A 14,437-nucleotide genomic window follows, 5' to 3' on the forward strand; every position below is an offset into this window, starting at 1 on the left:
CAGATTTCATCAGAAAACACAACAGACCTCCACCCTACCCTCCAATGAACTCTCGCTTGACAAGAAATGACAGTGGTTTGGTTTCTGGCTCAGCGTTGCTCCTGAAGTGATCGATTTGTAACCGCTGTATCACTGTGGTGTCAACAACTGCTCTAATTGCTGCTGCAGATGCATTAAGATGCGGCAGAGCCGTACGCCGAACATCGTGGACTTCCCTGTCGGTAATACGACGAGGCCGTCCGGAACCCAGTCTCCTTGCCACCGAACGTTGGTGTGACCACCGCTGCCAGCAATCACGTACAGTGGCTACATCCTTGCTAAGTCTTTCTGCAATATAGCAGAAGGAACATCCAGCTTCTCCTAGCCCTATCACACGACCTCGTTCAAACTGAGTGAGGTGTTGGTAATGGCGTCTTTCTTCACTTAAAGGCATTGTTCACCAAACTCTGCTCACCATGTCAAATGTCAAAGGTAAGTAACCCTCACGACGTTTCACAAGCTGTGACATCGTCGCGAAAAAACAGTGACCCGTTTATGTAATAAGTTTCCTTTAATTTAAGTCTATGGTCACAACCTTTTTGTTAACAGATTACAGGTTTCGGTCTTTAATGACCATCATCAGATCTGTTTCATAAAAACAAAGTCCTAGTGTACTGCATGATGCCACTATGGCTACAGTACATTAGGACTTTGTTTTTATGAAATAGATCTGATGGTGGTCATTAAAGACCGAAACCTGCACGATGCCACTATGGCTGCAGTATATTAGGACTTCGTTTTTATGAAACAGATCTGATGATGGTCATTAAAGACGGAAACCTGCACGATGCAATTATGGCTGCAGTACATTAGGACTTTGTTTTTATGAAACAGATCTGATGATGGTCATTAAAGACCGAAACCGGTAATCTGTTAACAAAAAGGTTGTGACGACTTAAATTTAAGGAAACTTACCTCACGACCTTTACAGCCCGTATTTGAAGCAAATCGTATTTGCATTCTCATACTACCGCTTCTACCAGCGGCCTTGCCGCAGTGGTAACACCGGTTCCCGCCAGATAACTGAAGTTAAGCGCTCTAATGCTGGGCTAGCACTTTGATGGGTGACCATTCGGTCTGCCGCGTGCTGTTGGCAAGCGGGGTGTACTCAGCCCTTGTGAGACAAACTGAGGAGCTGCTCGACTGAGAAGTAGCGGCTCCGGTCTCGTAAACTGACATACGGCCTGCAGAGCGGTGTGCTGACCACACGCCCCTCCACATCCGCATCCAGTGACGCCTGTGGGCTGAGGATGACGCGGCGGCCGGTCGGTACCGTCGGGCCTTCCAAGGCCTGTTCGGACGTAGTTTAGTATGTGCGACTGGGAGAGTTTAAACAGGCGTTATGTTTGAGCTGTAGAAACACGCCTGCCAACTTGCGTTTATGTCGCACAACTACTTCTCGGTGTTACGACCTTTTTTTCGCATCAGTCTGCCCTGCGGGCAGCTTGCGAGACGTTAAGCCGTCGGCACACGGACCGTGCATCCGAACGTTGAGCGTTGAGCGTGCCGAGTTTCTGACGTCATAGCGTGGTATAGCACGCTCGGGAGTCATTCCGAACGTGCAGAGCAATATCTAGCATGTCAGATATTCTGAGCGTGCGTCTGAGCGTTGACCAATGAGATGACACAACGCCACCTACTTCACAAGCACTCCGTCTCCCTTCAGTACAGAGTTGTGAGGCGCCATATTGGCATTCATTTCAAGCCTATATGTATATATGCCGTTTCTGAGCACCAGCAAATTGAGAATCACAGGAAAACCCGTTGTTAACTGTGTAATTCGTTACAATAAAATAATGAGAAACATCATATTCGTGGCGAAAGAATTATTGTAACTTGCGTATTGTGAGAGTAGGCTACTTGAAGGCAGCGACACACTTAAGATCGACCCAAAACGTATTTTTCTTGGTACAATTTGTTATGATTAAATTTCAGTTAGTAACATATCTACGATTAAGGATTTCAGCAAGGGATAACATAACCTGATTAGTTGACAAAGGTGTAATGTTGGTTTAGCGTAATGAGTACAGTCAGCCTTCGGCGGCGCAGCGGTTCGGACGGTGTTTACGTCCCTGCCGCACGTCTGCGCGAGAGGTGTTTACGTTAAGTGTGTAGCGGTGCGTCGCTGTATACATAGAACGAATCATGGCCTTGTCGTTCCGCAAATCGACACTGAAATTTAGTTTTGTTAACGAATATGCTCGACCGAAGGCTTACGAGATCGAACGTTATTTACGGGACGAGGTGAAAATCGAACCTGACGTTCTAGTTGGAATACACTTATCTATAGTCAGCAGCGTGGTCTATGTCAAGCTCATCAATGAAGCGGCATGTGACGAACTACTACTTCGACACCGACAAGGACTTCGTTTCTGTCATTCGGACGGGAATGTTGGAGCGGTAACAGTTGAACACGCCGGCATGGGCCTCCGAACGATCCGCGTCTTTGAGCTGCCATTCGAAGTGCCAGAAGAATTGGTGACAGACGCCCTGCGTCCTTACTGAACGGTCCTATCCCACATGGCTGAAAAATGGACGAGTTTCAAGACGTATCCTGTCCTCAATGGCGTCAGACAAATACGGATCGAACTCCGAAAACACGTCCCGTCAGACTTGTACATCGCCGGTTGTAGGGCGATTGTCATTTACGACGGGCAACCAAGGACGTGCTCTGGATGTGGGAAGGAGGGCCACATACGTTCTGAGTGTGCTCAACGAAGGTTATTACAGCTGCCACGGGATGATCCACCCCTCACGCCGCATCCGACTGTGCTCCCCATGACTTACGTCGCCGCATTACGCGATGACGTGGGCCGCGAGACCGAAGCGTACCAGAACACACAGACAGCGGCGGACCGTGGCGAGCCACAGAAAGACAACGTTGCGCTGGACCGCCTGCAGCAGTCACAGGACGCCCTCTCTTCGGTTCCGCTTGCGGCCCCTTCAGATAAGGCACTTGGAGACGTCGATAATACGACGGCGCACGATTCCGACGCCCCCCACGAACAACTGGAGACCATGCTGACCTCTGATTCCGAGGCCCGGCAACGTAAACAGCGATCACCAAAACGCCGGAAGAAGCGCCGCCTCACGGTGGAGAACGACCAATCTGATCTAGCAGACAATTCTGCGAAGTTTACGGGTACAGAGCAGACGACCATGGACACAGAAGAACTGCCTAGCGTGGATGCAACGGTGGCCAGCGGGACGGCAACACAACCTACCGCTGACGATGCTCCAGACACAGCGACGGAGCTCGATCGACGGCAACAGCCTACTGAGGAGGCTACGGCGCCTGCACTGCACGACAACGATGGGACACTAGGGGACTGGTCGGAAGACCCACCCCCGTGGGGAACAGATGATGCCGGAGGAACTGCTCCCACGCACTCTCCCGGTGTAAGACCGGCAGGGTGCACGGACTAATGACAGACCATATGAGGGGACGGCGGGGGACGTTAGTCCGACAGCAGCCTATGTACGGCAAAATTAGCGACCGTACGGTGCCCTATCTACGTTGACCGCCATGCAACAAGCTTACCGGATAGGGTCTGTTAACATCAATAGCATTGGGACGTCGGTAAAAATCAAGCTGCTCAGTGACATGATAAAGGCTGCGGATTTAGACATTGCACTATTACAAGAAGTTCGGGTACTTCTCCCCTCGGACTTTTACGGTTACGACATTTACTGTTCCCCGTGTGACGAGAGAGGCGTTGGCACAGCTATACTATTAAAGGAAGGGATACGTGCAGACGAAGTAGAGTATTTGCCTTCTGCCCGTGGTACGGCCGTGACCATAGGTGGAATACGTTTGATCAACATATATGCACCGTCAGGCTCGGATAAGAGAAGGGACAGAGCAGATTTTTACGCCCATGAGGTTACACCGTTGTTCCAGGGACGATACGATGGTTGCATACTCGGCGGAGATTTTAATTGTGTGCTCGACAGAAAGGACCAACAACCTAACTATACCACTAGCCAAGAGCTGATCAACGGGATGGAATTAGTCGATACATGGGACCTGAAGTATCGCAACCAACCAGGATATACATTTTTTACTAGCCACTCCGCGGGCCGTTTGGACCGAATCTACGTTTCTAGGGCGTTAGAAATGTCGACGGTGGACGCAGAAATATGGCCGACAGCGTTTACAGACCACGAGGCATATATTTGTACCGTTAACCTTGATAGACAGCAGGTGTGGAGACGGAGGGGTAATTGGAAGATGAACGTCTCCCACCTGCGAAATGCAGAATGCCGACGCATGGTGGAGGACGCGTGGCATGGCTGCCTCCGTCGACGAAATTCTTTCGGTTCTGTCCTGCAGTGGTGGATCGAGTGCGCGAAGCCAACTTTACGGAGGACGTTCATAAGTTATGGGAAGGAGGTTTCTCAATGGCAGCGCACGACCACTGAGTTTTACTTTACGGCTCTCCGGGAACTGTTAGCTCAACCACCTACACCAGAACGCCAGACGGCCGTTCACCGAGTTAAGGCGAAGCTGGTACAACTTACGACGCAGAGGATGGCCGGTACGATGATACGCGCGAGGTCGCAGGATTTCCTGCCCAACGAGGTTCCCTCGATGCATTATGTGATAAGGGAAAGACGAAGAAGACGCAGGAATTTAATACATGAGATCGATCTCGGCGATGGCCGTCGTTATACAACACAAAGGGGCATAGCACAGGCGTTCACGGATCATTTTAGCAGATTCTATGCGAGCAGCGGGAAGGGTCAGAGGGAGCTGGGGAACGTCCTGGAAGAGATCCCAGACGCGACGATTGTGAACGTGGAGGCGGACGGGTTATCTGAAATTACGTGTGAAGAGCTGGAGGAAGCGATTACACGAGGTGCTTGCAACAAGTCCCCAGGTCCAGACGGATTCCCGTTGGAATTTTACCGTGCCTTTGTGACCATTATGACACCGATGTGGCTATGTATGTTTAATGAGCTTCTGCGGCAAGAAGTACCGGTTCATATTCAATTCACGGAAGGGCTCATGATACCGATACCGAAGCCCCGTGGTGGCAAACGGCCTTGTGATTATCGCCCCTTGACCCTCCTTAATAGTGACTACAAGGTCTTCATGCGCATCCTGGGAAGTCGTATCAAAAAGTCGCTGGAGAATCGAATACATGCCGATCAGACTTGCCTTGGCGGCATCAGTAATATCCACACCGCCTTGGGAGACTATCGTGACGTCGTCGCCCTCGCGGCTGCATGCCGCCTCCGGGGGGCGATGGTTGCAGTAGATTTCGATCATGCTTTTGATCGCGTGGATCATGTGTACCTTGTGGCGGTGATGAACAGGATGGGTGTCTCGCCATTATTGACCAATACTGTGATGCGACTGTTGCACGGCGCCAGATCAGCGATGGTGCTCAATGGAGGGAGAACTGAGTATTTTAAGATCTTCAGATCAGTGAGACAGGGTTGCCCCTCGTCGATCCTCCTTTATGCGATCGCCTTAGAACCGTGCCTCGCAGGCCTTCGCCGCCGTCTTACCGGGATCTCCCTACGGCATTTGTCATTCAAATGCAGAGCATACGCGGATGATATTGTGTTCCTCGTACGGAATGGGAGGGAGACTCAAACAGCACTGGATTGGCTACAGACGTATGGGATGGCAGCTGCCAGTGTGGTCAACTACCGAAAATCACAATTCATGCACGTGGGGCGTGGACTAGAACCAGGAACGGAAGGACCCTTACCTGCGGTGGAAACCCTCCGCTGTTTGGGTATCACCTTTCATAAAGAGACAGCGAGAACGGCTGCGGACAACTACCGAAGACTGTTACTCAGAGTCCGCATGGCAGTACGACTAAACGCCTTACGGTCGATGGATATGCTGCAGCGAGTGTTACTCGTCAACCTTTATCTCGCGCCCATGATGTGCCACCTGACACACCTTCTCCCCTTGACGCGCACGATGGCTATGAGGATTCAGGCGGCTTTTGGGTACTATGTGTGCCTGGGACAACTCTTTAAGGTACAGTACAACACGCTTACCCTCCCAGCGCGAGAGGGGGGCGTTGGTTTAGTGAACGTGCACGAGAAGGCGCGTGCCATGTATATTAATACTATGCTCAAACGGTGGCGCAACAGGAATCACTCGCTTACGGGGACGATCATCGAAGAACTCGTACCAACATCGCATTTTCCTCCAGTCAGTGTCGGCCATATATCGCCCCCTTTAACGTATGTGCGCACGTTCATCGTGGAACACAGTTACGTTCGAGAGCGTTTACCGACGACCCGACAGTCGACATCGAAGGACGTGTACCATCTGCTTCTTCGACAGATCGCCCGGAATAGGGTGGAACGTAAATATCCAGCTGTTAATTGGCACGTGGTGTGGCGCACGGTCCACCACCCCCACCTACCTACATCAGTCAGATCAACATGGTACATTGTCGTCAACCGAAAATACCCTACAAATGATAAAAAGTACACAATACATTTGGCGGATTCGCCCTTGTGTCACCACTGCGGCGTGCTGGATACGGACGACCATCGGCTGGTCTGCGGCGAGGCATTGGCTGTCTCTGGGAAGAAAGATAATAGCGTTCATGCGGCGCACTATCTATACAGCAGTCTGTTCTGACATAGTCTTTTTCCAGAGGAAACGTATTTTCCGCGTCATAAGACGAACGCAGTGGCGTGGATCACAGGTATGACGGTCCATTACATCTATAGAGACACACGTACGAACTTACTGAACGTCCTGGATTACTGGCACTACTTGCAAGGTGGACACACAAAACTATTACGGCTACAAAAGTACAAGGATTGGTATGCCAATTTCCTAGTAACGGTTTTTGCTGACCCGCCATATACTTGGGGTGTGCCGGGTGCGCAAAGATGAGCGGCGGTGCTTTCGTTGTGAAACCGACCAAGTAATGTGATCGACTAAGAACACTATGCGAATATGCGACCTACGAAAAACACAGGCTTGAACAGTTATCAAATGGATGTACTTCAGATTTTGTTTTCATATCCATAAATACTTTTCTTTAGGGTGCCGGAGGTGGCCCCACTTTGATTTTGTTGTTATTTCATGCTGCATGGTAGGACGGCAGCGAGGTTCCTTCCCGGACAGTTATCATGTGTCAGGACGTACTATGTTTATTTTGTGAATAATAAAGTTTTCTGTTTCTCCTACCTTCCTTCATATTAAAAAAAAATGCGGGTAAGGCGTAGCTGTCATGGACTGTGAAATTAATATATATAAAAAAAACATTGGTAGAGCACTTGCAAAAAAAAAAAAAAAGAAAATTAGAGTCACTGACCACTGAAGAGTTTTATAACAAGGCCGTGGTTCGCGTTTTCACTCTCCCGAAATTTTTTTCCTAACATTCGTGTTTTTATTAGGTTCTGATACTTTATTATTAGTTTAATATAAGCATATATTATAATATTTGATGTTATGTAAATATAAGTTCACCTTTTTTTTAGGGGTGACTTTGTTGGATTGGCATAATCTACAGGACAGCTTGCGCTACTTGTATGAAGATATTTTGTTCCTTTTTCTTTTACGCCTCGTAGTTCACATGTTGCAAAGTTTCTGCTACTGCGTAGGAATAGTGATCAAGTAAGACTGACCTTGGGGTTTTTACTAAAATGTGGGAATGATGAAATCTTATGCGGAGAAGTATTCCAAATTTGTAATGCACTGTTTGTAATGGAACTTCCATAAGCCTGTGTCCTTATTAATTGGACATGGTACTTTCCTTTTCGTGGACGATGGAGGAAATGTGCGTTTTAATAGAGCTAGCGTGGGAATTTTTTGCGCTCTCGTTGAGTAAACAGTGTGATTACGAACTAGAAGCATCCCTCAACTGCCGCTGGAGTGCGTTGCGATCGCGTATACCACGTTGGGGCCCACGTACCGTATGCACAAGTCGCATCGTTTCTGAGCGTTGAGCAGCACGTTGAACTTGCCACGCTCCACGTTAACGTTCAACAGCACTGTCCGTGTGCCGACGGCTTTACTCGCGGACCGTACCTCGCGAACACTTGTGTACGGCAGCCTCTGTGCTGTTCGTCTCGTTTACTTCGCCTTCCCTGCTGCCACGCCCTCGTTTGGCCTGAGGGGAAGGCCGGCGGCAACCGTACCGCCGAGGTCGCGCCTGGGGAGACGCGGGGGACGGACCGCAGGCGCTGTTCCGGCGGCAGAGTCCTCGGAGGCGGCGCCCCAGGGTGGGCGTCGCGCCGCCTCCGCCTCCGCCGCCTCCGCTCGCCGCCCGCAGCTCCGCGGAGCGTATTGATCGCGCGCGCGCCGCCCAGGCGCCGGCCGGATCACCATCAGTCGACGCCCGCCCGCCGACGCCGCCGCAGCTGCCGCCTCCGACGCCGACGCCGCCTCCCACTCGACACTCTAATAGCTCGCCATGCCGGAAGGTAAGACCAGCGCTTCAGAAAACCCGCGCTTCTTCGTGGTTGGGTGGCTCACTGGCAGGCCCTCGCTGCTGGGTCCGCAGGCACTGTTCTCGGCGTGCCGTCCTCTTACGTCGACGTGCCGTGGACGACACCAAAAACACGCACCTGTGGGGGCGTTGCGCTGTGCTCGGTTTCGGAAGCGACTGTCTGCGATCACTGGTCTGTCAGGTAGCTCTAAGGTAGTGGGGTGACGTCTCTAGCGATTCTGTAGAATTCGTGTCCAACGTAAAGCCCCACAATGCAATATGAACTACTGTTTACTTTCACAACAAACACAACAGTGCGTTGATAAAATAAGCACTATGTTAATAAAGTACGAATCAGTACTTTCACCAATTCAACTGCAAAAGTTGTCAAAAACCGAAGTCTGTTGGGAAACACCGCGTCAGCTGATAAACGAATGTGTTTATTGTACTGCCAGTTCCTACCTACACAACCATCACTGCACCACAAAAAGTGACCCTAGCATAACGTAACAGGTTCCAAATAACAATACAGGTGACATGCACGTCTTGCAGTTAGGCAATTTGTGGCATCTCATGACAGCACATCACAACAGTACGTTGATAAAATAAGCACTGTGTTGGTAAAGTACGAAACAGTACTTTCACGAATTCAAGTGAAAATTGTTGTTAAAAACCGGAGTCTGTTGCGGAACACCCTGTCAGCTGCTAAACGAATGTGTTTATTGTACTGTCAGTTCCGACCTACACAGCCATCACCGCACCACAGAAAGTGACCGTAGCATAACGTAAGAGGTTCCAAATAACGATACAGGCGACATGCGCGTTAGACAGTTTGTGGCATCTGATGGCAGCACATAAGTGTTCGCATTGGTGCTGTCTTTTCAAATTACACCCTCCACATACATTCGATATGTAAGCTTGTTCCTGTCTTGTGATTCTAAAGTAGAAATTTAAAAGCAGATTTGACCATAGGTGTTTTTAACTGGGGGGAGAAAAGTACTTATGTCGGATTATACGAAGATAATGCTAAGGTGATGCATTGCGGCGTGATGGTGAGTTTGTAGTTAGTAACTGGTGGCACAACGCAGAGACGCACTTAGCAGCTGTCGGCGTATTTTGCAACGTGGCTCACAAAATACGTCGAGCGCCGACCATGGAAAATATTTTGTTAATGCTTAGCTCTTCAATTTTAAAGACAGTTTAATTCAGTGTATAATAAACTGCATACCCCGACATTTTATTATTATTTATGAAGTTTCCCCAACGCATTTCCGGGTGTCCGGTTGCGTTCGTTTGGGTTCAGATAGCGAGCGTATCTCAGATCACAGGTCTAGGTAGCTGACATGATGACCCGATCAGTTGACTGAATACTATGCGGAGAAATGAAATCGTCAACACGCCTGCATATGTGGAAATAAAACTACTATTCGTCTCGTGGCGATGCTGCTCCAACAAAAGCATTAACTTGAAAAATACATGTGTTTATTTTTCCATCTCAGAATATCATTTTCCTGATTCGTATCCAGTGCTTTCCACCAGTACATCAGCGCCTGAGTGTGGAACTAGTAAGTTATTGCACTACCTCTGTATGTTTACTAGGTTAAGAAAGGGTTTCAGACGCCGCATGAAAGCAGTCTGAACAAACAATGGCGTAACGGCGACGTGGAATACTGCCTGCGTTGCAACGATGCAGCGAGAACGGAGCTCGGGCAATTTTGTGGAGGTTGAGGATTTGTCGCTTGGTCACACGACTGGTTTTTTCCGACGTAGGGTTCCTCTTTTTTTTCCAAAGTATAGTGTACAGAATCTGCATCCGTATCATATTGTTAGCTCTAACTGCTGCTGGTGTAGTGTGGGGACACGTTTTGTGTTGTGATTGGTGAGTCTGCCAGTGAGAGGAACACAAAGGCTGCGTGCAGGCTGGTGTCGGGCAGCAAGCTGCTGCTTCCCCCCCCCCCCCCCCCTCCCGTCATATGATGGACGAATCACCTCCAACAGCATCACATGCGTTCAGTCAACAATGGAATCACCAGACTCACCACAGCGGGCTGACGGGCACTGCTCACCAGCACCCCCACGACCACCAAAACGAGCACCACTGCCGGTGCCACCACCTTTTCTCCTCATTCCATTTAAACCCCAGTGATGAACATTGTTTTGCGTCACTAGGATTCGAACCGGATACCACCATGTCGACGAACATCGTTACCGATATCGGCTTTCCAGACACGTCTTTCACATCCAACAGTCGAACGGCGACATGAGGAAACATCCGTGTCCCAGAAGAAACCGGACTGACACCATATGTTGGCCTCCTGCCAACTTTCACAGATAATATTGCACACCTATTAGTTGGCATCATGAGTCATTCCCATTAAGTGAGAAAGCACGATTTATTTGGACAAACAACGATGCAATAGCAACACGTTATAATGACAGATACTAGGCTCTGTCTCCAATAGTGTACGTGTGGTTTTGAGACTTACGACAGTAACACATATTGTTTTGTTACTGTGGCAGCAGAGAGACGGGAATGGGTGCTGAAGGTTTCTGGTATTTCTGCTTCTACCGTACAATATTTAGAGAACACTTACCATCTGCTGTTTATTACAACAATAAATATCAGCTGCTCGACAAGCATTTACAATTTCAGCGAACTGAATCTTCCTACGATATTTGGTAGAACAACATTACAATAAATGAAAAGCACTAGTTACCTTTTGTCCTGCATTCCCGAGCCTAATTCTCTTGCAAAAAATAACATCAGAGCTTTAACAAAACTACAATATTATTAACATATTCTCTTTCTAGAAATTTAATTGATTTTAATTTAAAAATTTGTGATGTTAAAACAAAAAATATGCATAAAGCACACTCTTGGAATTTAACAGTTTTTTAAAGGCACGAACGTAAGTTGCAACTGTAAAAGAAGGTGCAAAATCAATACCTCCTGATATTTACTTTTAAACCATAACCATAAAATGTACTCCTGAAGTTTCTTGATCAACTGGAGAATTTTTGTAACCTTGAACACATCCACAACATTATTACTATTATTACATTAAAAAGTTCCAAGTATAAGTTATTATTGGTTTTGCGTCTTCAGCTTACTATAATTTAATTAAAGAGAATTGTACCAGACGCGTTTCGGTTTTATTTACAAAGCGTCTTCTGTGGTTAGTCCGGAAACTGGATGCATACGTTTGTAAATTTTTTTTAGGTTAAAAACAGCGTTTTGTGTATAAGGTTGGCATGCAAGTTACTTACGGTAACTTTATAAACAAAATGTTGTTTTTAACGTAAAACAAATAAAACTGTAGAAACGTATGTATGCAATTTGCAGAATAATCCTTTATAAATGAAAGCGAAACGCGTCTGGTATAATTCTCTTTAATTAAATTCCACGAGCGAGGTGGCCTAGTGGTTAGCGCACTGGACTCGCACTGTGGAGGACGACGGTTCAAAACCGCGACGGCCATCCAGATTTAGGTTCTCCCTGATTTCCCTGAATCGCTTCAGGCAAATGCTGGGATGGTTCCTTTGAAAGGGGACGGACGACTTCCTTCCCCATCCTTCCCTAATCTGATGGACCGATGACCTCTCTGTTTAGTCCGATCCCCCAAATCAACGAACCAACCAATTAAACCGCAGGAATCTCATGACGGAAAACCAATAGTAACTGATTTTGACAGCTGTTGCGGAAGTTGGAAAATGCAAACAAACGTATTGTGTTGAAAGTGTGACTAACTTACTTGAAAGACATCGAGTACTGCGTGTATTCTACAAATATAACCAATACTTAACTCTACGTGCTTTCTGTACCTTGCTCTAAGAGGCAAAATTGCATGCAGAGAATCCCAGCAACAACCAATGCGCAGGAAAAAAATTTGGAAATTTGTGGTAAGTTCCTGTGGGACCAAACTGCTGAGGTCATCGGTCCCTAGGCTTACACTAAGTTAAACTAACTACTACTAAGGACGACACACACACACACACACACACACACACACACACACACACACATATGCCCGAGGAAGGACTCGAACCTCCGACAGGGGGAGCCGTGTGAACCGTGGCAAGGCGCACAAGACCGCTCGGCTACCCCGCACAGCAATGCGCAGAAAGAAAGTATTTAAACAGCTCGGACCACAACATTGTTAAGAGGTTGTCTAACCAACAATACCGTTAAGAAGAAAGAAAGAAGGAGAATTAAACGCCAGTGACGTCGGTGTTGTAACATTGGCTTCAAACAACCTTAGAGTAACGCCCTTCGGCAACACGATAGCTGGCGTCGAACACCACCTTGACGAGCGAATATTGATATCATTTCTGCTCTCGAAGAAACAGCCGTCAGTGCCGGAACGCAGCTGACAACTGGTCGGACTGCTGGCTCAGCTGGGCACGTGTACACGAGGCGGCTGCCACTGCCCCGTACACAACGAGGCGTGGCCGCGCGTCACCCACGGCCTGTTTTGCTGGGGTTGGAGACACCAAGAAGACAGCACTTTACCATGTCTAATACGCTGCAGGAAAACTCTTTGAGATTCAAAACAGCTCCGATTCTTCTCGGAACGGATAAATATAGGTCCTGTTCGGTTTCCGAGGGAATTTGTTGCCATTATTCCTGCACACTGGGAGATGAAGAAGCTTGCACAGGATAGAGCAGCATGGAGAGCTGCATCGAACCAGTCTCTGGACTGAAGAGCACAACAAGAACAATTCCTGCACAACAGTGGCAAGTCCAGGTAAGGACGATGGAAGTGAATAACGATCGTACGCCCTTCTCTCCAACACAGACCAGAAAGTCTCAGCAATGTTGAGATGTGGTGAGTGCGGTGGGCAGGGGAGGTGCCTCGTGCTCACAAGACTGGTCGTGGAACACGTGAGGCGGCCTGTTGTTTTGGTGCACGGCGTCAGCAGTGGGGACCACACGTTGCACCATGGGGTGGACCTGATTGGCCAAAATGGTCACGAAAACCTTGGCAGTAGCGTGACCTTGCGGAATAACCTTGGTACCCATGGAATACCACGACTTGGCTGCCCAAATCATCAGCGATCCGCGCGGCAAGTTTCACTTTTCACTCTTCACTCGGGCAGAAGACAACAAATGGTTCAAATGATTCTGAGTACTATGGGACTTAACATCGGAGGTCATCGGTCCCCTAGAACGTAGTACTTAAACCTAACTAACTTAAGGACAGCATACACATCCATGCCCGAGGCAGGATTCGAACCAGCGACCGTAACAGTCGTGCGGTTCCATACTGAACAGAAGAAAACAGTGTGAGACAAGACTCACACTAGCAAATAACTTTCTTTCATTGCCCCATAATCCTGGATTTATGACTTTGTCACCACATTTTTTTGGGATTTGCGTCAATGGCGAGCGGTTCTGGAAATCCATCTCCTCCTGCAGTTCCCTGGTTATGAGGGTCCCTTCACGTTGTTTTGGTCCTGACAGGGTGCGCGAGCGATGTTCAGTTTTGCTGTTACGTTTGCAGCTGCCGTCCTGTTTTTCGCCATCCTTTTCAGTGACCGTCTGTCACGATCACTGAGCTCACGAGCGCATGTTTTCCCTGTGCGCAGTATTAGCCTGCGATTACAGTTGATTGGTAACCTGTTTGGGGGCTATATAAAAATGGTTGAGAATGTATGCAAAATCTAGTTTACTGGCCATTTATTTTCCCCAAAACCAAAGACTAACATAATTTATACAAAACACGTTATGATAGAATATCATAAACAACACAGGTGGTTTAAGGCCACAATGGACAAGGATTCTGGTGGCAAAAGTGAGTCAAGTACTCCGGCCCTAAAAAGGTGGATAACGCAATCTGAATTAATCTGACGCTAAGCAGACTTTGACTGTTAAGACCTACAGAAGTATATACTTGTGCAACTGAGAGCAACTGGCGACTGGGATTTGTACGCCCTGACAAGTCCGGAGCAGCAGTACGTTACCCTGTTTGCTTCGTGCAGCGATG

At 48.2% G+C, this 14,437-nt stretch overlaps 1 protein-coding gene across 3 annotated transcripts in view; it reads left to right on the forward strand.

Annotated features, from left to right (window-relative positions):
* LOC126164560 (calcium-binding protein E63-1) overlaps positions 1 to 14,437 on the forward strand; it is a 671,194-nt gene that overhangs the window by 372,779 nt on the left and 283,978 nt on the right. Inside the window, exon 1 of one of the 3 annotated variants that reach the window (XM_049920253.1) lies at positions 8,344 to 8,448. The exons of the other annotated variants lie outside the window; for them this stretch is intronic. Within the exon in view, the coding sequence (XP_049776210.1) occupies positions 8,439 to 8,448 (10 nt within the window). The 5' untranslated portion in view covers positions 8,344 to 8,438. Of the gene's footprint in view, positions 1 to 8,343; positions 8,449 to 14,437 lie in introns of those variants that run through there. 3 annotated transcript variants of the gene reach the window in all.

The sequence above is a fragment of the Schistocerca cancellata genome, chromosome 1, assembly GCF_023864275.1.
Source record: "Schistocerca cancellata isolate TAMUIC-IGC-003103 chromosome 1, iqSchCanc2.1, whole genome shotgun sequence".
NCBI classification, from domain to species: domain Eukaryota; kingdom Metazoa; phylum Arthropoda; class Insecta; order Orthoptera; family Acrididae; genus Schistocerca; species Schistocerca cancellata.